This window comes from Zootermopsis nevadensis, unplaced genomic scaffold, assembly GCF_977971745.1.
Source record: "Zootermopsis nevadensis isolate Lab colony 2312 unplaced genomic scaffold, Znev_1.0 Znev_ptg000058l, whole genome shotgun sequence".
Lineage (NCBI taxonomy): Eukaryota > Metazoa > Arthropoda > Insecta > Blattodea > Termopsidae > Zootermopsis > Zootermopsis nevadensis.
In genome coordinates, this window is record NW_028259189.1 from 618,830 (window position 1) to 642,185 (window position 23,356).

At 41.2% G+C, this 23,356-nt stretch overlaps 1 protein-coding gene across 3 annotated transcripts; it reads right to left on the bottom strand.

Annotated features, from left to right (window-relative positions):
• Positions 1 to 1,400: 1,400 nt before the first annotated feature.
• On the bottom strand, positions 1,401 to 18,464 carry LOC110840745 (kelch-like protein 10). 3 transcript variants are annotated; one of them, XM_087339907.1, is made up of 10 exons: positions 18,258 to 18,464; positions 15,937 to 16,133; positions 13,473 to 13,721; positions 11,844 to 12,120; positions 9,065 to 9,301; positions 8,043 to 8,212; positions 7,563 to 7,732; positions 6,575 to 6,733; positions 4,790 to 4,997; positions 1,401 to 3,376 (listed from the first exon to the last, which is right to left on the bottom strand). In XM_087339907.1, exons 2-10 carry the CDS (start codon positions 16,128 to 16,130, stop codon positions 3,235 to 3,237), a joined length of 1,806 nt encoding a protein of 601 aa, XP_087196033.1. In that variant the 5' UTR covers positions 16,131 to 16,133; positions 18,258 to 18,464; the 3' UTR covers positions 1,401 to 3,234. The 3 variants fall into 3 exon arrangements, with proteins under 3 accessions (XP_087196033.1, XP_087196034.1, XP_087196035.1); XM_087339908.1 differs by lacking the exon at positions 6,575 to 6,733; XM_087339909.1 differs by lacking the exons at positions 4,790 to 4,997; positions 6,575 to 6,733 and having other exon boundaries at positions 3,231 to 3,376.
• Between the last annotated feature and the right edge of the window lie 4,892 nt (positions 18,465 to 23,356).

Consider the following 23,356-nt stretch of genomic DNA (forward strand, 5'->3'; position numbering starts at 1 on the left):
ATTTAGTCGCAGAGAAACTTCACGTCATATGTCATGAGATGCTCATCATTTTATTACACAAGAATGTGACTGCCCTTTGCCTCAAATGCACAATTACTATTCCCATCCTGGATAATATTCCTGTATAAAGCAAATGTGCACGAGTAGGTATTCATTTGCATTCTGACAGCAGAATAAGTCTTGCACGCATCACAGGAATATGGAAGGTCCCCATTGTGGATGTGTTGATGATTCTTCAGTGTAGTTCAAAGTGTGAATGATTTATTACACATCAGAGGAATGTGGCCTTTCTCCACTGTGCGTGCACTGATGTTTCTTCAGATTCCTCTGTTGAATGAATGATTTGTTACAGACATCACAGGAATATGGACACTCACTATGTATATGGTGATGTATCTTCAAACTACTTCTATGGCTGAAAGACTTATTACACACATCACAGGAATATGGAAGGTCCCCACTGTGTATGTGTTGATGATTCTTCAGTGTAGTTCAAAGTGTGAATGATTTATTACAGACATCACAGGAATATGACCTTTCTCCACTGTGCGTACGCTGATGTCTCTTCAGATTACTCTGTTCAATGAATGATTTGTTACACACATCACAGGAATATGGACGGTCCCCATTGTAAATTTATAAGTTCAAGGTCCAATAAGAGAAAATATTTATATTCCTCAATTCGAAGTGTCCCTGTGTGTGCACGCGCGCAAGTTAACACTCTTGTTCTTTTTGCAACAAAGGTTTAATCCCGTAATGATTTATTTTAAAATTTTATTGATTATATAATATATATTATAAATTAATTCGCTACACTACGTATCCTCCATACGCATTCCAAGATGGATAGGTGCATCGGAGACGCACAATAAATCAGCAATTCACGTCTTTTGCGACCTCTCAAAGAGAGTGTATATCGCCGTGTTACACATTCGATCAACCTCTGATAACAAATGCTCCGTTCATCTGGTGTGCAGCGAAAATAGGTTAGCACCTATAAAGAAAGAAACTCTCAAGGCCTGATTTGCTCGCGGCACTAATAGGCTCGCGTCTCCTTCACTAATTCTGCCAAGAAACTGGATCCGATATTATCAAAGCCATTGTATGGAGTGACTACGGTGGATAAGAAGTGATCCGAACCGTTGGAAAACTTTCATCTGCAATCGAGTTACAGAAATTTTGAGCTACACCACGCCTAGTCAAATGGGACATTGCCCAGGAATGAATAATCCTGCAGATTACCTTTCTCGAGGTCTTCAGCCAGACGGCTTGTGTTCATCAGACTCATGGCGGCATGGACCTGACTGGCTAGTTACTATTCCAGCCACATCACTACCCGAAGCAAGGAAGACAGCCCCCCAAGTTCTTATGGTCACTACACCAGAACCTCTTCTCCGAGTTTCACGTTTCATTTCATACCGGAAATTACTTCATATCACAGCTTGGGTTCTTTCGACATTTGAAAAAGTTGGTACTTCCCCAGGGACATGGCATAATTACCCGGTATATTAGGACATCTCAGTCAAATTTAATTTTGCAATTTTTTAAATATCACCCGTAGGTCAGAAATCAGTAAGAAAATTCTCAGTGTGCTGCCTTCATAATGAAGTTTTGTAAATGATGTTCATGAAGTAAGAACATTTAATCTTCCCGTGATACCGTAAAGACGGTTTCGGAACTCGAAACATGTCGCCACAAGTGGATTTATTTAATACAAGACGCAAGGTGAAACTGCTGTGTCTTGATGGATGGTAATATTTTAGATAAAATTAAACGTCTGTAAAATAATTAATTTCAATAAGACTTCTTGAGCAGAAAACGAAGAGAAATAATTTTTCCTTCTTTGCTGCAAAATGATTTCTTTTTTTTAATTTTCTTTTATAGATCCTACATCAATTCCCAGTTTTCTACATTATTTTCGTAAGGTACTTAATTAAAATTATGTGTTAGTCGTGGTTGTAATCAACTGCAAACTACAGGCAAATCTCGGTCTACGAACGTTAGCTATAACGAACGTCACAAATCATTCAAAATTCCTTAAAGCCGCCAATAGATAGAGTTCCTCATAAAACGAAATGCCAAACGTATAGTGAACATAATTGTAAAATGTAAATAAAGAAACTTTTAAAAATGTATTTATTACAATAATTATCAGAAAATTATTATATGATAATTAGTACATGCTTTTAATGCTTTAAAATGGCTGCTAACGTACGAGGTGCGATCGGAAAGTTTCAAGACTGAGTCAATAGCGGACGAACCGGATGTAGTACGAGCTTCTGCCGCTAGGGGGTGCGGCCTACATTCATAGTGAATCAGTGTGCCAGCCGGCATCATCGAATTAGCATTTGTTTCTTAGTTACGGGCGGTTTGGTAGTGCATTACACCGACCCTCCTGCGATTTCGGAATGGCGTGTGCATCAAATGTTGCCAAAGACTCGCCAAAACGGCTACGGAAACCTATGAAATGCTAAAGCAAGCATTTGAGGAGTCCGCAATGGGTCGTGCACAAACTTTTGTGTGGCATTCATGTTTTAAAAATGGCCGAACCTCTGTCGATGATGACGAGCGTTCTGGACGACCATCTTCGAGCACAACGCCCGAAAATGTTACGAAAATTCGGCAGGCCATTCACGAAGATCGACGTCGTACCATCAACGACTTGTGCGACATTGTTGGGATAGGCTATGGGACCTGTCAGCTGATTCTAAAGGAAGAACTCCACATGCGACGCATCATGACAACGCGCCAGCGCACACCGCCCTCAAAGTTCGGCAGTTTTTGGCCTCAAACACCATGGCCGTCATCCCGCACCCTCCTTATTCGCCGGATTTAGTTCCGTGTGACTTCTTCCTCTTCCCAAAGATGACAATTCAGCTAAAGGGAAGGAGATTTGAGACGATAGAAGAGATTCAGGCAGAATCGCAGATGGTGCTTGACAGGCTGACAAAGAAAGATTTCCAGGGATGCTTCCAGGCTTGGCAGCGGCGCTGGGATCGTTGTGTTCACTCCCAGGGGAACTACTTCGAGGGTGATGGATGAATTTAATACCTGAGATAAGTGTACGGGTTTTTATACGCGCAGTCTATAAACTTTCCGATCGCACCTCGTATACGATATGTATCGTAAAAGCTCAGGAATGCAAGATACATATAACGAACAACGTCTTGGAACGGAACTCGATCGTAAATAGAAAGTTGCCTGCTTTTTTACCCAAACCAACATTTTTTTACGTTACTCCGCCATCTTCTCATTGCATTTCTCCTCCATTAATTTGTCTCTGTGTTTGTAGGCGTAATCTCTTGCGTTCGGTAGGTTCTTGATGACACAAGTCGAAAACTCGATTCTATGAACATTCATGTCTGCCGCCTGGTACCTGCAATTTGAAATATTAAAAGTGAAATCAAACCCTTTTTCATCATCCATCGGTATTATCCACACTCAAGACAATTTTTATCACATTTCGCGGACACAGTTACAGAAAATATGTAGCTCCACATGCGATGATGAATCTCATGAAGGAATGCGTCTTCTACCATAAATAATTTATTTAATATAAATTTAATAGAAATGTAATTTGAATGTCGGTGCATTTATGTCAAGAAATTAACAATTTTCTTAAAACTAACTTTTTCAGTCGTTATAAATATTATGTCTGATGGGCTGGCTCTGTCTTTGAGTTGAATGGAAAACTGCTTGAAGCTAAGGGAACAGCTTCCACCGAAATGTCGTTGCTTATAATTTGTTTCCAAACAACCTTAACAAAAATTCCCCCAATCGGAATTTAATGCACGATTGCCACACCATATTTCAGAACAGTTCCCACGTGATCTTTCTTTCACTCATGCGCACAGAACACCGGACAACGTGCTATTATAACGTAATACATTTTATTACATCAAAGTGGAGGGAGAGGTTATGACAATTTTAAAACGCTGTCAAATGACTTGTGTTCCGCACTAGCTAACTTTCGTACACTTCATTAAGCCATTACCTTCGGTCAGAATAATAAATTTAATCACACACTTTCTTTGGCGAGATAAGCGTGTATTGTTAGAGATATGCGCCCATGACAATATTTCCCTCTTTTAGCAATACACTTTCAAAAAAAATTTGTCCCATCAAAAATATTTCTAGAGAGGTTCTGCTGGACGTAAAACAGACTCAGACAAAAATCAAACGAATTTCTGAGGGATTTCTGGCTCTTGCACAAACAAGTGTGAAGAAATTTGTCTTCTGGGAAGTTTTTGGAGCTGCTTACCAACTCCGTCAACAGATGGCAGGAGACTGCGTGGTCAAACACGGCAAGAGACAGTCATTTTGAAATAAACTTCGATCAAAAATGGGAACATGAGACTAGCCTAAGACTTTGATGAAAGCGGAAGATTATGGCGATGCTGATGTGCCGAAAGCCAGACACTTCCTGCCCAAGAGAGTGCCTCTGATCAAAGAAACTTAGTCAAAGAGCTTCTTATTAATGCAGTCACAGCTTACGTCTGATTAGCATTTCCAAGTCATTCGCCCTCTGCTTTAAAGATTCACCTTGACCGCAACATCGCCCTACCTGCGTTCATTCTACCCCCTTCCTCTCACCCAATTTGCGCGTTGTATTCAAGTCCCTGATTAGCAGTAAGAACCTCTGAAACGTTGCTCAGTTTCTACGTCACTACACGGCGCAGCATCAGCAAGATCGCGGTTACCTTGACCGGAAATGATTCACTTCCTAATGCTTTTCGAAAGTAACACATTGTGATTGTACAGTCCTGAACAATAAAAAAAAGAAACAAACCATCGATTTTCCATGTCATCGAAATATGCGACTTGGGATCCGAAGTGGCCCTTGTCAAAATATCTACTGATAACGAAGATCGTGTTGTCGAACACTTCTGCTTTTAAATAATCTGAATAGAAGTTCATGTCAGGGATTTCGGTCCACGTGTCTTCTGCAGGGACGTACTTTTCGGTACTGAGCTCGTCTGATGTCCTGTTGAGTCCTCCTGCACACACAAATTCCGTAATAGGCCACAGCATATAAAAAAGCTGCCAAAGGGAACTTATTCTAACCCCATTGAGCTGGGCCCCTCTTGATATTTGTAACTCTGTCACCTGGCCACGAAATGTGTGGCCTTTATGAAGCCACAAGTTTCATTACCTTATTCACAAAAGTCGATAGTTGACCTATTTTCACATACTCTAGATCCTTAAAAACATTTTAATATTATCCTTCCTTTTAAAACTATGTATCACAAGTGGTATTTTACCTTCAACATTAATAATTATAACTTTCTAGATCTTTGTATTTATCGTAAGTTCAATGCTTCACACTCCGCCCGTCTTACCCAACGGAAGTTAAGCTCTTAAAATTTGTAATTCCATAAACGGAACGAACGAATGAAATGCAACGAAGAAAAATTCATTTCCTTTTGCAGTGTTAATATTAATAGCAGGAACGAAATTAAATATTATTTTTGTAATTGTAGCATCAGGCAATTTCGCCTGACATCTGTTTTCTGCTTCATGAAACTACGTGCGAAAGTAGCCTTAAATATCAACAACACAAGAGCCACTGTTCAAAACGGCGTTACACAAACAAGTAACGAATATCAAAGACTGCGAAGGGACTGCTTTAAACCATCGGATTTTTGGGGATAACAGCGCGACGAAACTGAAATTTCCTTGCTACAAGAACAAAATATTTACCTGTAAAACTGGGGCATAAATTACTTGAAATACCACAAGAGATTATGCGTTGTTAGTTAGTTAGTTAAGTGTTCTTTGTGGAGAATTTAATCGAAATCACGAATCGGGTGTAAAATTACTGACATATTAACTCTATATACGAGGCGCGTCCCAAAAGTAAGTTTCCCACTCGTCCCACAGCTAGCAAACCTTATATTGCGCGAAGCGACTGTGCGTACATGATAGAGCAATGACGTAGCATGGCGCATGCACTAACGGCACTTCCCGCGTTCTCACAGTAGCATCGTTGCAGCTGTTGAAGATGGAGGTTCTTATTCCAGCTCCCGCCGACTGTGAAGTGTGGTCAGTGATAACGCTAGGCCGCACACGGCTCGACGGACAGCAAGTCTCCTGCAGGAGTTCAGCTGGGAGGTGTTTAATCATCCACCCTACAGCCCGGACCTCGCTCCCAGTGATTTCCATCTTTTCCTACACCTCAAGAAATTCCTGTCCAGTCAGCGTCAGCGTTTTGAGACTGACAGAGAGGCGGAGATGGTTGTCACACAGTAGTTCCAATCCCAGGCGGCAGACTTCTACGACACAGGTATTCAAAAGTTGGTCCCACGGTATGACCAATGTCTCAATTCCGGTGGCGAATATGTTGAAAAATAGCTGGACACTTGCTGTATCTGTTGCAATAAATATTTCCATGAAATTGTGTTTTGTTTCTGTAAACGGCCCCAGGGAAACTTACTTTTGGGACGCGCCTCGTAGACAGGAGAAAAATGCTGTTCATAAAATCTCAATCACTCAAAGAAAACCGGAAGACATTTCACAATAGAGATTTCTGGAAGAAGGATAGAGGAACATCACTCGGAATGTCCAGAGTTTTCACCTAGGGCGTACAGACAGCCGTGGAACGCGACGCAAGAAAAACTTTGACGTCCAGATAGCATTGGTGTAACGAACGTCCATCGGTTGGTGTCCGGGTCATAAACTTCCACCGAGTTTAGAGAATTCTTTTCGTCACATCCACCAGCGACGTATATTTTGTCTGTAAAAATTAGCTATAATTAAAGTGGTCCATGCAGAGCACAGACATGGGACAATCCGTACTTAAATTTGTAAATCTATTAAGTCCCCCTTCGTGTCACAGAAACTGCACAGACACGGCCGTCTCTGTTCATCTGTTTCTTTGTTTCGAATGCAGACAGTCAGCCTGTCAAAGGAAACGAGTTTAACTGATAAAATTTAATATAAACAGCATAAACTGCTGAAATTAATGCATAATGTAAATGATGGTAAGTTACATCTTCTGTGAAACGGGTTTTATCAAATTTGGTACCAAAGATGTACGGTACGAGCTGCTAAAAGGTGCTCTACATTTATAATACAATTTGCTATTTACATGAGATTATTAACCGTCTCAAAAACATATTAAATCTATATTATATGAGAGCCAGTTTGATAGTTTGATGGTTGTTTGCACTCACTCCGAGTGCACACTACAAAGGCAGAAGACCATGTCGAGGGACAGCTTACAAGAACAGAAGGAACCATCACGCACTCAGAACTTCCAGCCGTTGCAGTCCGTGAAATAACGTAGTAAGCAGCACGGATAAAAGAATTGGTTATTAAAGGATTTTGGGTTAATGGAGTGGGGGAAACTAAGATCAAGTTGAAGAGGAATGCCTTGATGATGAAGACGTAAACTTCTTCTGAAACGTCGGTAAAAGCCAAACGACAGCCAAATTCGTACTAGCAACGTGATAACCTCGAATCCTGAGATTCCTTCAACCGTTCTTGCGTTGTCACACGCGGACAGACAGACGCCTCGCCTTCTGCACTAAGTCACACATTTCTTTTTCACAGCATTTACGTACCATTCAGTACAGCCGCACTTGCATTGCGTCGCCCTGTGTTCATGGGAGCGATCAAAGACCACTGGTTCGCCTTGCACTCGTATCTTTCAGCCGTTCTGCGATAATCATAATAATTGTAACCGCCCGTGGCGTACACTGCGCCTCGCAGAACTGCCACACTTAAACTGAATCTGAAACGAAAAAAGTACACGATCTGCTACACTCATTTAATGCTGATTCAGATCCATTTCCTCTCGAAGAACGCAATTGTTAGCTTGTCATTATTGAATCATAATTCAGGTTAACAAGCAAATCGCATTCTTAAAACCAACATTGTCGCAAAAGTCCTACCTATTTACACTTTGCACGATACTCCTGTGTGTGAGTGGTACAATTTTAAAGCCCCTGCCCAGATTTATAACTTGACTAACAGAGCGACTATCAGCTTTTGAAGAAGGACTCTGCTCCAAGGAGTTCCTTAGTTACCGATCTACATCTTACCTGCATTCATGCATAGGCGCCACCTTGCGGCATGTCTTCGTAAGAGCGTTGAAGCAGCGACATGAGCTTAATGATTTCCTGTCATCACAACCACCGATGACGTAAATGTCGAAACCGATCACTGCCGTGCCATGGTTCATTCGAGGACCGATCGAGTCGAACCCCTCCACCTGCAGGAACGACAGGTAATGGTTTTACGTTTCTTTGGGTCATTCGGTCTACTGATGTGAAGTCCTTACATTAGAGGCCAAGCGACGAACCACCAGAGCAGAGGTGCAACCGAAATTGCTACACCGAGGAGGGAGGCACTCGACAAAGACCGTGAGAAATTAACTTGGAGCAATCGTGGAATTATAAGAGAGACGGAGGAAACAGGAATACCCGAAGAGAAGCTCAAACATTACCAGTGCCCTCGTCAAATACGACAGACAAATGTAGAATTAATTTCTGGTCAACAGCTGACATTTCAGGTTCGTACGATGGCAAAGACAGATTTTGGTGTTTTGGGGTATTCGACGCAAATCTGGAGGCAGTACGTCCCCCACTCCACCCCAAACAGCATGTCAGCCTTCTAATTCACGAGGCGTTACTACGCAGATGGCCAATATCCCCACTGAGCAGTGCTTCTTTTATTACGTTGAAATCCACTGACGATCAACGATGACTAAAATCAGCAGACAGTTTGCCATGACAGTTGATGTAGGACGCTTATTGTAAATGGTATTTAAGGCAAACTTCACATCCTTGGTCGATTCCTATTAGAACTTACATTTTACACGAGACTCAGCATTTGAGTAATTTATTTATTTATTCTTTTTAATTCATGTCTTTGGAGCTCCTCTTAAAAAAGTATTTAGTGCAATTTAAATAAGCGAACACGAAATAAAGAGGCGAGGAGGTGCTTGTGATTAAGCTTAAATAAACACTTACCCAGTAAAAGTAAGCAAAAAAGAGGAAAAGTAGTTTTTCTCGGAGGCGTCATTTAACAAGGTACGGTAAGAGTAGAAATGCGTGCAACTCACCACACTCCACCGGTCTGCTCGTGCGTCGTACGCTTCGATCACATCTGTCGGCCTTCTATCACGACACCCACCAATAGCAAACAGAAAATCCTGAGGGATTCGCGGGCGGGCAATCCTTGGTGTCACGAATTCCTCGTCTTCCTTCGTCAACCTTTCCACGTCGTCCAGGAATTTGAGCGTCTCCGAGATCAAGGGTCTGCACGCCTCGTTTTCAGTCACGTAAGGGTGATTTGACACCTGTTGAACAGTACAATGTCGACCTTGTGAACTCTTAGGAAGGGATGGCATGTTCCAATGCTGATGAGATAAGAAATTCACACATAATTTGGTTGGGAACTCACCGAAATCTACTATGGTATATAAAGAAAACTATGTTTTTGGTTTATGTAACGACGCTCTTAATAAATACACAGGTTGTTGAGAGAAGCGAAGTCAAGTTTAAATCAATCTTAGAGAAAACTATTGAAATGTGTTTCAACCGAAAGTTAAATACTTCAGTAAGGGTTGCATTTTGAGTTACATTCAAAAATTGTAATTCATTTTTCGTCTCTCCCGTGCGAGATGCGCGCTGCGATCACCACATTCTTTTTGATTCGATAACTTTAATTAGTCGTCAAAATTCCGTAACATCAAAAGGAATTTATGTCAGTTAGTTGCTTCGAGTTTCAAGGGAGGCAACCTGCTGAATGTAGATGTTTGGGTGGAAGGCCCGTCAACACAACAGCGTGTGGTTATGGGCTCGATGTCTGTTAAGAGCCATTGCATGTTTCGACCTTAATTGGTCATTATCAAGTAATTCTCTTTAAGTTTTCGAAACTAGTAGATACGAATGATAAGATGTAAAGACATTTGAAGAAGATAACATTTTCATGAATCCGTGCGATTGTTTGACAAATATTAGTAAGGGGTGAGTGGCTGAAAACACAGGGCATTTGACCCAGAATGGACACATTTTTCCTCTGGGGTTAAAGAGAATGCCGAAATGGAAGTAATAATCTCATAAGTTGTAAGGTTGGTTTGTGAGAGTACGTTTAACATATTAGAATGTTAAAGCTGTCTGTGAATTTGAAGCCCCTTGGGTATTTTCCTCTTGGATATATTAGAAAGCTATCTTGCTGCACTTTTCGGATATCTGTTGTCCCTATGTGGTCAATCAGTTGACGATTATCACTCTGAAGTGATCTCGGGTTGATTATATATATCGTCAGAGATATGCTTCTTATGGCAGTAGGATATTTGGGTAAGTAGAACGCTTCGCTAGAAGACGTGATTTATCTGTAAGAGGATTTTAATATTCAAGCTATGTGGGCGTTTCAATGTAGTTAACGGTGGAATGCTGTAGTTGAACTGAAACATGTAATCGATCTTAATAAACGCTGAGACTGTAATAAAAAATTGTAGCGCCGACGGACTGTCAAACTTACAGACGATGAATAAAAGGCGATTATTAACTCCACTCCCATATCTGCATGAAAGGACTAATCGAATATTTGTTTTGCACATACACACATACGAAGTGCGATAGAAAAGTTTATAGACTGCGCGTATAAAAACCCGTACACTTATCTCAGGTATTAAATTCATCCATCACCCTCGAAGTAGTTCCCCTGGGAGTGAACACAACGATCCCAGCGCCGCTGCCAAGCCTGGAAGCATCCCTGGAAATCTTTCTTTGTCAGCCTGGCAAACACCATCTGCGATTCTGCCTGAATCTCTTCTATCGTCTCAAATCTCCTTCCCTTTAGCTGAATTTTCATCTTTGGGAAGAGGAAGAAGTCACACGGCGAATAAGGAGGGTGCGGGATAACGGCCACGGTGTTTGAGGCCAAAAACTGCTGAACTTTGAGGGCGGTGTGCGCTGGCGCGTTGTCATAATGCGTCGCATGTGGAGTTCTTCCTTTAGAATCAGCTGACAAGTCCCATAGCCTATTCCAACAATGTCGCACAAGTCGTTGATGGTACGATGTCGATCTTCGTGAATTGCCTGCCGAATCTTCGTAACATTTTCGGGCGTTGTGCTCGAAGATGGTCGTCCAGAACGCTCGTCATCATCGACAGAGGTTCGGCCATTTTTAAAAAATGAATGCCACACAAAAGTTTGTGCACGACCCATTGCAGACTCCCCAAATGCTTGCTTTAGCATTTCATAGGTTTCCGTAGCCGTTTTGGCGAGTCTTTGGCAAAATTTGATTCACACGCCATTCCGAAATCGGAGGAGGGTCGGTATAATGCACTACAAAAACGCCCGTAACTAAGAAACAAATGCTAATTCGATGATGCCGGCTGGCACACTGATTCACTATGAATGTAGGCCGCACCCCCTAATGGCAGAAGCTCGTACTACATCCGGTTCGCCCTCTATTGACACAGTATTGAAACTTTCCGATCGCACCTCGTATATGCGAGCGTATTACCAGCGGCATTCGACAGGTAGTTACTGTAACTATGGTAACTAAGGGAATCTGGTGATTTCTTACGCAGCAAATTTTGCGCGGAATAAGGCATTCAAACATTGTAAAATTTTCACGATATTATTGTAACATTTTAACCAGAATTGGAATATATCAACAGATTCTGTTAAAGCTCATCAGCATTATATCTAATGAACATCTGTTCGGACGATCTCGAGCTGAAACACACGACAGACGAACGGGATTCCACGTGACGAAGAAAAAGGCTCCCAATTTGCATTAATCAGTTACGAACACGTGTGAATATGGAATTGAAAATGCGGGCATCACTTTCCATAGACATCCACGATTTCAGGGGCAATACTGACCTCCTTGAAAACTTTTGTGTCCAGACGTTCCAGTCTGACGCCCTTCAAAAGGTCCGCGATGTGGCCTTTCCTGTTGTCCGGGTCCTGGTTGATCCACCGGAGAATGCACTCCCACACAACTCTCTCGTCCTTCACGTTCAGTTCCTCGGCCTCGATTACCGCTTGCAGCTCATCTACAGGCAGTTCCAGCAGTTCTTCGCTCTGCTGAGACACTTCCACGAAGTTAAGCAGAACGAGGCTACGAGCGTAAGTGTCAAGGTCGACGCAGAAGTGTAACCTGCGACAGCGAGGGTAAGAGCCAACTCAGAATCGATCTCCTTCGGACTCTGACACATTGAAACACTGCAGCAATAACTGAATTCTCAAGTATTTGCACACCACAGTATTTCGCCTGAAGTTTATACCTTAACCATTTGGAGCCCAAATGAACGAGACTGAGAGCAGACACGTGGAGAGGCAACGATGAGAGACGCTCCGTTTAACCGGGGCAAAATAGAAAGTTTTCGGCTCTGAATGTTCCCAGGCAATGCCATCGTCCTCGTGAAAAGGTTACAATTTTAAACAAGGGCATGGCGTACGCAAGCGAAGAAGGCAGTAAGATGAGGAGTGTAGAATTTTTAATTCTGTTATTAACCTTGGCGAAACGACATTTTGTTAACTGTGTGTGTTAATCCAGTGAAACCTCGTGTAACCGGACTATGTGGGGGAACCACGGGTCGGATGAGCGAGGGAAAAGGGAACGTGGCCATGGCTATGAACAAATACCTAGAGATTCAATATAAATTTTCCTCGGCAGCAGAAGATGCGGGCGTTTCGCTCGCACAAGCCGATGGTAAAAGTCACTCGTGAGCGCAGTTCGAAGGAGTCCCTGTATTAAAATAGTGAATTTATCTGTCATTCTGTCCATCGCATGAATTGGAGGTTCTGGTGTGATTCTGCCGATGTCAGTTGATTTGCTTGCTGTGTTGTCCTGAACAAGAAGGAGTAAGGGTTGAGCACCTACGGGAACCAGCGGGTTGTTTTTCGTCTTTGCCCGATAATAACCAGTTCTCTAAATGCCCTGAAGTGTTCATAATACTCAGCAGAATTTGGATGTGAGATTAGATCAATGAACTGTACCTCGTGGACATCGCTTTAACACATCTGGCCGGTGGAAACCAATCGCAACCGATCTGGTTGGAATTCGGTCGCTTAATGCGGGAATCAGATAATCGAGGCTCGGTCGACAGAAGTTTTGCTGTATGCAGAAATATGTGGGGCTGAATGTTGATTTTGGTATTTGGAGAATTATGTAAGAAGCAAGGAATTCCGCAGAGAAAGAAAGAAAGAAGAAAAGGAATTCGAGAGGAAGACAAATTTAATTGTGACCATGAAATAGGTCATGATTTACGTTCTACATGGTGAAATTAGTCATCTGCTCGTCGTAATAACGATCGAAATATATGTAGTTAAAACAGAACATTTAAATTACAGGCACATTAATTGCAAACTGCCAAACTTTATAATTTGCCGTCCTCAGTCAGAGGCTTTAATCTCCGGCCCGGCACTCGGCTGCTGTCTTGAGTAAAGCTGATTCGCTCCAGCGACGAAGGCTGGCGTCACAGCAAATGACAAATGAACATCAATTACCTTGCGAACTGCATGATGCTGATACAGTTGTCGACGTCCATCGCGTCCTTGAGGAAGTCGCAGCAGAGTTTAGGCACGTCCGGATTACACAAGTATTCAGCCACCACAAGCAGCTGACGAGCGTTGTCGGAGCGGATGTCCACCTCGCGAAAATAAACATAATCCAGTATCTGGGTCATCACATCTGAGCTGACCCCGTGGAGAAGAATCTCAGTCTCCTCACTGTGGTGCTGTGTTGTGAAGAGGTTCCTGAAACGTCACGAAGCATTCGTTAATTTAAACTGATTTCGAGAAAAGGCGAGCAGAAAATTACAAGACTAGCGCATAAAGTTTAAGTTTTATAACTCACGTAGCTAAATAAAAGTATCCTTCTGTCAATGTGGTGGATGAATTATTGTTATCTGAAAATTCGAAAACTCCCAGAACGTGTTCTAATGGGGCCAAATTAACTGCGAGGGGTTCAAGAGCTTGCGTAGGCTTAACTGAATATAACTTACAAATCGGATGCTGACAGAAAACCGTTTAGGTCAGTACCAGAAAATAACCTGTGAAGAAAACGGGTAAAATGGCAAGCAGTGAACATTTGTACTATAGAATATTCACCTCGTTTCTTACATACCCTCGAATCTTCCAAGAGATATCTGAGGTTATAACAACTACTACAGAAATTTTAAAGTCAACCAGCAAATTAACACAAATATTTCAACATAAATCGCAGGTTGTTCATTCCACTGATTGAACAGTTCGTAATAACTTACTACCTAAATAACTAGATGGCTTACTGAACCCGAATGTTCATCACCGAATTAACCAAAGCCCTCCATCGGACCCTGTCCTGGGCCAACAAAATCCAGTCTCCTTCAACTCCTATCTCCCATAGATCCCGCCTGAGATTATCCTCCCATCTACGTCTAGGTCTCCCCAGCGGTCATTTTCCCTCAGGCTATACAACCAACACCCAGTGCACATCTCTTGTCCCATCAATGCGCGCTACATGCCCCGCCCATCTCATACTTCTCGACTAAATCACCCTTACAATACTGGGGGAGGAATACAGATTTTTAAGCTCATCAATATGCAGTTTTCTCCATGCCCCATCGTCTTCCCTCTTAAGCCCCAATATACTCCTCAACACCCGATTCTCAAACACCTGCAATCTGTGTTACTCCCTCTGAGTGAGAGACCATGTTTCGCACCCATAAACAAACAGGGAAGATTATTGTTTTGCGTACTTTAATTTTCAGGTTCTTAGAAATCAGACGGGAAGACAAAATATTTTGAACTGAGAAGTAGCAAGCATTTCCAGAATTTAATCTCCTCCTAACTTCCTCATGAGTGTCATTTTGATTTGTTATTGTTCCCAGATATTTGATCTTTGTAACAGTTTCAAAGGATTTATTAGCCACCCTAAGATAATTTTGCCAGCCTGTCTGCTGATGACGAGATACTAACATGTACTTAGATTTTTCTAAATTTACTTCTAGCCTCACCTGTCTAACTAGCCTCCAGTAAAACTTCTGCGTTCCTCTTTATTGTATTTATATCGTCCCCCAATAAATTAACATCTTCAGCATATGCCAATAGCTGATGTGTCCCATTCAATTGCAAACCCTCCTGTCTATCTTGGACTTTCCTGATGGCATATTCTAGCGCAAAGTTAAAGAGCAAGGGAGACAAAGCATCTCCTTGTTTTAGACCGTTCTTGATGAAGAATGTCTCAGATACATATTTACCTACTCGAATTTTGCTACATTTAAGCATATTTTTATTAGACTAACTAGCTTCGTTGGTAGAACAGTTCGTAATATGAAATCCATTTGTTCTGCCAAAACATTTTCACTTCTCATTTCAAGAACGCACCAAATCATTATTTAAAACTCAAGCAAATTAACGTATGCACAAATTCTCGAACGATTCTCGCCTAACAATGAAACATTTTTTACGAGGTACTTTGATACAGTTTATTATATTTCAGACAGAGCATGTCACAGCAGCATTCAATGTTCCGGACAATGGCGTGACGAAGGTGCATTACCAACTTGCTTCTGGACTGAGTCGGTCGTCTTTATGTGTTAAAAACAAAACGTATTGGAAATGGATTCTATTTCTCCCTCCAGGTCGATTGACTGTCAGATTGGTACAATCGCACTTAAAAATTAGTACAAAAAACCACGTACGTCTTCTGGGATGTTGTCTCGTAGAAATTATCGAACGTTTCAGAGGTGCTTACTGCCTCCATCATCAAGGAAAGAAGGCAGTAAGTACGTCTGAAATGCCACTCGTTTCTACGGCGCAACGTCCAGAAGATATTCTTCTTCTTCTTCCTCATCGCCGTGAAATTTCATGACAATGAACAAATAACAAAAGACAAATAGCAAAGGGGATAAAACATTTCACATACGAATTGAGGTCTATTAAGTCCTTATTTCACGTGTTAATCAAACACGTCATTAAATAAACAAACCTGAAATATTCGCTACGCATCGACAGAATCACTCTGTGGACTGGGAAGACGCCGTCGTCGTCCAACCTCAACACCGCGTCACACAAGAGTTTATTCTCTCTCAGCTCTTTCACCTGTTTCAGGAGGACCAATGCTTCCGTGTACGTGCAACTGTCGCCATCTTGAGAACGGCAGAGACTTTGGTTTGACTCCATCTCCTGAAAAACAGTCGATCGCTGTTACAGGTTTTTCTTCATACTGACGCGTGTGCACATCAACTGAGAGTGAATGAGATTGAACACAATACTGGGAAGAATATCTGGCCCTGCTAGAGAGCTACTGACAAGGGAATGGTGAAAAATGCGTAACATGGAGCTTTATAGATCTCTTCACTTATTAATAAGTTGTAGGCTGTCAGATCGAGGGTGATGAGATGGACGGGACATGTAGAACGCATGGCAGAGACAAGAAATGCAACTCTTTAATCGGAAGACCTGAAAAGAAAAGGTCACTTGAGAGTCCTCTGCATTACTGGGATAATATTAAAATGGACCTTAGAGAGGTGGGGAATGAAGATGTGGCTTGTGGATATGGCTTAGAGGCGGGATCTTGGAAACACGAACATGAAACTTCATGTTTCATAAAAGGCGAGATATTTGATCACCTGGGCTACTGTTAGATTCTCAAGTACGACTTCGGCTCCATGGAATCAGTTTGTTTCTTCGTTACTGGATCGCCAGTTGAGATCCAACACAAAGTGACAAAGCTGTAAATGTGACATAATTACATAAACGGCTTGCGGAACATGAAGTTTCAACACCGAACTAACGAAGCCCTCCATCAGACCCTGCCCTGGGCCTACAAAATCCAGTCTCCTTCAACTCCTATCCCGCCTGAGATTATTCTCCCATCTACGTCTAGGTCTCCCCAGCTGTCTCTTCCCCTCAGGCTTCCCATCCATGCACTCCACATGCCCGGCTCATCTCACTCTTCTTGGCTTAATCACCCTGAAGATGTGACTGATTTAGGCAATATTAAGTCATGCCGCGTGTTTGTCATTACTCGCATAAAGTTAAATCTTCTTTTATGTAAACTACTTAGACATTTCGAATAAAATATCAAGTAATCCATAAAGTCTTAGATGCTTCTACTCTCGTGAACAGATTTTGAACAATTACGACAAAAATATGCCATTGAAATTGCGTGACCTTTGATGCAGAACCAGACAGTTAAGAAATAAATGTTGGAAAAAGAAAGTTACGACTTTTCATAGAAATAAAATTTTCGAGTTCTTCTCTCTCTATAGAACTAAAAGTGCTTAAGAGCTTACGTTATTAAGGACTTTCCTGCCTAAATTGCACGTTTATATAAACCAAGAGCACAAAATATATTTTAAATTTATCAAACGAACGCGAGAATTATAGTTGGTAACAGTCACAAAAGCTCTAAGTTGTTCTACCGCATTCGTAGATCAGGCCTACATCAAGCTACTCAAACACTGCAATGTGCAGGATATTCTATGAAAAGACGTTTGGAGCTCGGTTCGTCAAAGAATAGCCCACCTCCTTTACTGAACCAGAAGGTTCATCATCGTGTTCAGAAAGACCGCCACCAGGGTCTATCCTGAGCCAGTTCGCTACATCGAGTCCCATCTTCCTAAGATCCATCTTAATGTTATCCTCCCACTGACGCCGAAGTCTTCCCAGAGGTCTCCTCCCTTCAGGCCTTATAAACACTCAACTCACCCTAACAACATCGGGTGTGGAGCTCGTCAAGCATTTTTCTCTTTTATCTGTCCCACTCCCGTTTTGGGTCCAAACATCTTCCTCAACACTCTATTCTCAGAGACCCTCAGTCTATGTTCCTCCCTCAAAGAGAAAGACCACGTTTTGCACCCATGAATTCTTTGCACTGAATAATAGCAATCATTCCCCGGATTTAATCTGCTGTTGCAGGGAGATAATGAGAGGGAGATTCGTCGATATTTATTCTTCTAAATCCGAAATAAAAATTCTTCACGGTTCTCCAAAACGCTTTAAAATGTCGATGTATCAGGAATTGTAAAGTTTTAGAATTATTGTTCAGAATACAAATCCCACTTCTTAAGATCCACATATTTTTATTAAGATTCTGAGCTACGAAACACATTTTATTCCTTTAAAAATTAATTGCCTCCTGGAATATTCTTTAACTATCAATGATGCCGTGAACAAACAGAAGTCAATCTAATGCCACTTGAAATTGTGTTAAAAAAGACAAGTTAAATTCTCTTACACGAGTTCACAAATGCAGATGAAAACATTAAATGTGATGAAAAATAATAATAAATAGGAATCCCTTACCTCAAACTTTGTTCAATTGTAAGAGACCACGACGTCCACCGACAATGATCGATCTAATCTAAAATATAATGGAGAGAGTGGAGGGCAGTTTCACAGATTTCTCAATAATTCTTATATAAGAAAAGAACTTGTAATATTCTAAAAGGTTTTTAACAGCACAAAATTATCTACTCTACGACGCACTTCTTCCACCAGCGATTCACAGCTCAGCTCTTTCCGCAATGACGAAAGCGGATTGTTGACGGCGATAATGAAACACAACAATGCCGAGTAAACAGCTGACGTAACAATTAGTTTCTTAGGTAAAGGAATGGAGTGCAATACGGTTCATTCAGGCTATTATACTGCATGCATAAGAAAAGAGAAAAGAGCCTTACGGCATGCTCAGCCAAGATTGTTGCAGGCGTGGGTTAGAAATTCCAATTCTTTTTCTTGCATTGTTATGCGCACAGGTGTTCACGTAAAGGCTGACCATTGTCGGTCCATATTTACACATTGTTGGTCTCTTCTGCTTATAAAAATTTGTGATTAGTCGTTGTCGTCAATAAATTACGTCATCAACAATGTCAACTATAAACAAAATCGGCATTGTTGTGGAACACAACAATGCCGAGGAAACAAATAACGCTTCACAACAAAGAAATCAAAAACTATCAAGCCAGTCGCATTATCACTGCTCCAGAAGCAGCACATCGCCTCCGAACAGCGACATAAAACTATTTAAGAAATGAAGGAAAGTGAAAGAAGACGTTGCCAACACCAAAAAGGTAATCTGATACTAATAATAATATTCAACCAAAAAGAAACTAAACTAACCCCCCGAAGGGGGTTACTTTAGTGCCTTACTCAAGATTTTAAAACGCAACCAACCCTCCCCAAAACGTGGGTTGTTCAAGTGTTTGACCCCCATTCGGGGGACTTAGTTTAGAGTCTTACTCAAGATTTTAAAACGTCTGACTGACCTAGAAAAGTTGTCCTCTGTATTACTACGTAAAAACTAAAACATCAGACATGTTTAAGAAATAAAGAGAAGCGAAGGAAGTCTTACATCGATAAACGTAGAAAAACGTATTCAATAAGAACAGAAGGGGAAAAAAGCAGACGAAGATTTGTAAGGGTGGGGTTGGACGTAGAAAGTTGAGTGACCAAGAACAGTTGGCCTCTGAACAGCGACGTAAAGAACTACAACATCTGACATATTTAAGAAATAAAGAAAAGCGAAGGAAGTCTTACATCGATAAACGTAGAAAAACGTATTCAATAAGAACAGAAGGGGAAAAAAGCAGACGAAGATTTGTAAGGGTGGGGTTGGACGTAGAAAGTTGAGTGACCAAGATCAATTGGCCTCGGAACAGCGACGTAAAGTACTAATCCATCAGACCTATTTAACAAATAAAGAAAAACGAAGGGAGAGTTACATTGATAAACATAGAAAAACGTATACAACAAGAACAGAAGAGAGAAAAAAGAAAAAGTAAAAACAGACGAAGATTAGCAATGGTGATGCTGGACGTAGAAAGTTGACTGATCAAGAACAGTTGGCCTCTGAACAGCGACGTAAACAACTAAAACATCAGAACTATTCAACAAAAAACAGAAGAGGAAAAAAGAAGACTTGCAAGGGTGGTGTTGGACGTAGATAGTTGACCAACCAAGAACTGTTGACCTCTGATCAGCGACGTAAAGAAGTAAAATATCAGATTACAAGAAGCGCTCCGAAAGGATTAGCCATCGTTATCGTCAAAAAATGACGTCATCAACAATATCACCTTATACGAGGCGCGTCCCAAAAGTAAGTTCCCCACTCGTCCCACAGCTAGCAAACCTTATATTGCGCGAAGCGACTGTGCCTACGTAATAGAGCAATGACGTAGCATGGCGCATGCACTAACGGTACTTCCCGCGTTCTCCCAGTAGCATCGTTGCAGCTGTTGAAGATGGAGGTTCTTATTCCAGCTCCCGCCGATTGTGAAGTGCGGTCAGTGATAACGCTAGGCCGCAAACGGCTCGACGGACAGCAAGTCTCCTGCAGGAGTTCAGGTGGGAGGTGTTTAATCATTCACCCTACAGCCCGGACCTCGCTCCCAGTGATTTCCATCTTTTCCTACACCTCAAGAAATTCCTGTCCAGTCAGCGTCAGCTTTTGAGAATGACAGAGAGGCGGAGATGGTTGTCACACAGTGGTTCCAATCCCAGGCGGCAGACTTCTACGACACAGGTATTCAAAAGTTGGTCCCACGGTATGACAAATGTCTCAATTCCGGTGGCGAATATGTTGAAAAGTAGCTGGACACTTGCTGTATCTGTTGCAATAAATATTTCCATGAAATTGTGTTTTATTTCTGTAAACGGCACCAGGGAAACTTACTTTGTAGACCAGCCTCGTATTTGTTTATACACGGGGATTAGTTTAGTGTCTTACTCAAGATTTTAAAATGCAACCAACCCCCTTCGGGGGGATGGTCAAGTGTTTAAACCCCCCATTCGGGGGGGGGGGGGGTTAATTGAGTTTCTTACTCAGGGGTTTAAACACTTGGATGAGACACTAAACTAACTCCCCTTTGGGACTAACCAAGGTTGGTTGCGTTTTACAAACTTGACTATTCCCCCCTAGGAGCTCCGAAAGGAGCGCCCTGCTCTAGTAATTAATATTAAATGTGTTCCTTATCAGAAGGAAATAAATTTAAAAATAATGGAAAGGTACATAAGGAGGAATTGCAATTTAATTGCCCTTATTGAAAAATAACGTCGGGTTTTATTTTACTTGATTAATTTTAAAAATAATTTTTCAAGGGCCCGTCAACTCTGCGCCAGGTGAAATGTTTCAGGTGGCCACTTGCATTTTGCGTGACACATGTTTCGCAGTTCTGGCGTTGACAATGGAAGTGTAATCGCCTCTTAAGTTGGCAGATCCCTCTTTTCAAGGAGACTGAGATGGAAATCATAATTGTTATCTCTTTCTGGGTCTAATCCATGTCACAATGGAGACTTATATCGCTCATCAACTGAACACGTGATTTCGTTCTGACTTGTTAGGTTCCTGTTTGATTCACCTACATTTCCATAAGACACACATTTTTAATATACAAGAAAATGTTTCAAAATTTTGAAATTAAACTGAATAATTGTGAGCAGTGTAACTTTTTATTTTACTGATAAATAATGCAGTAACTTAAAATGGATCTGGATCTCTGGAGTCCAGCGCGCAGACGTGGAGACATGGCGGGCCGTCGGATCTCCGCGTTGGCACTGGAGATGTTCTGCATGTGTAACAGCCTCGCGTGTGCAACAAAGTTTTCTGAAGGGAAATGTTTTAGCATTTATCCGGAACAAGAAATATTAAATGGCGTTTCTTGGAATTCCGTAGGCCAAACTTCCTGTCGGCGACCTCAAGTTCAAGGTAATGAGAAGTAATGAGAGTAACAACGCAAGTTTTACATTGCGGTCTGCATTTTGTGAAAAGTGCATAAGTCATTCGGTGCGTCGTAGTCGCAAAATATCGCGGTGTCCAGAGGAAAGGTGCCACCAAAATACGAAAAAACCATAGAACCTAAAATATCACATCATTCATAAAGTAACTAACATTGCGTGGGAGACGAATTGAATGATAAATATAAATGATACTTTTTACAAAACTTTAATAAATTTGTTAAAGCCGGTCAAAACGGGAAATGTACCCGCGGTAAATTACGTAAATTGAATCCAACGTCTCTTGCTCAAAGAGTGCGAGGATGGGGAATCCATTTGTACGGGTTCAGATGACCACGGGCGATTTACTTCAAGCAGGATAGAATTCAAAAACAGACATTTATTAAGTTTTTATTTCTGATACCCTTTTAAGGGTCATTGCATGAATTCGAACGAGGTTATTAATTGGTGTCGCATGAACTGTGAAAGACGAATACACACGCCGTAATCTTAATAACCGTATCTTCAGCCTCTACGGTACAAAAACTCCAGCAGATCATCATGAAATTATGGTCTTTAACTTCGAATGTTGTATTTACGGCTTGTTTAACGACGATATTTGTAATCTGAAGTGCATAATTCCTATTCAGTTTTAATTTGAAATTTGCTCGCTGCAGGCGCCTCAAGCATCAGGAACTCGTGATGCGACTTCGGAAGGGTACACGTGCACTCAGAGGAGCGACTTGACGAGATTAATGCGTCTGCGCTGCTTACAGAAAACGGAAAATGCATTTAATAGGCGCAGTAACCATCTTTCAGGAATTTTCCTCTTCTCTAGTTTTTCCGGTGCGCGTTCTCTGACGATTTTCAATTCAGAAGCAAGTGCGAATCCTTGAAGCCACTCGGCAGGACTCCTTTGACAAGGGACAGATGTCCACTTGCACGAGACAGGATTGAAAAACGCGAGTGGGATGCGAACCCACAATCCCAGTGCTCAAGACGCCCAAAACCGGCTGTGGTCGTCATCTTGTATAAACTTTGTTTTAATTTATTCTGACTAAACTACGCAGAATGATTGAAGAAATTTGGATCGATTATTTGAAATATGAAACTAAATAGCGCACAACACAAATTTTTCCCTTAAAGTTTATTAGACAGAAATTACTGCGTTAAATTATATCTTAATTGCGTCATGTTTGTGTTTTATTGATACAATATTTTATTTTCCGTCTATACACAAACTTAAAATAATGTTGTTTAAAATTACTTAAAATTATAACATTCTCAGTAGATACTGTATCTTGTTACATTTTGTATTGACGACATGTTTCGATGTGTATTACATCATCATCATGATGTAACTGGAACAATGTTATCCTTTCAAAATTACATACAAAATTAAAAATACAAACAGTATTTTGTGGACACAGCTCACAAAGCAAAATTCAATTCAATATTTCACCCGAATATTCAAAATCGTCCAAACATTGTCAGAAATGGAGTTTCATAATGTTGACGGGAAATGTTTCCAATTCTTAATAACATATACATTAAGGTTAGAAATACATTTATTTAAGGTAGCACATTTGTCCATTTAATATTATTTAAGTTACATACAATTTGCTGTATTGTCATTCTACTCGTTTTCAGCTCTGAAAAATTCTAAATTCTGTAACATCGGCGTGCAGCTA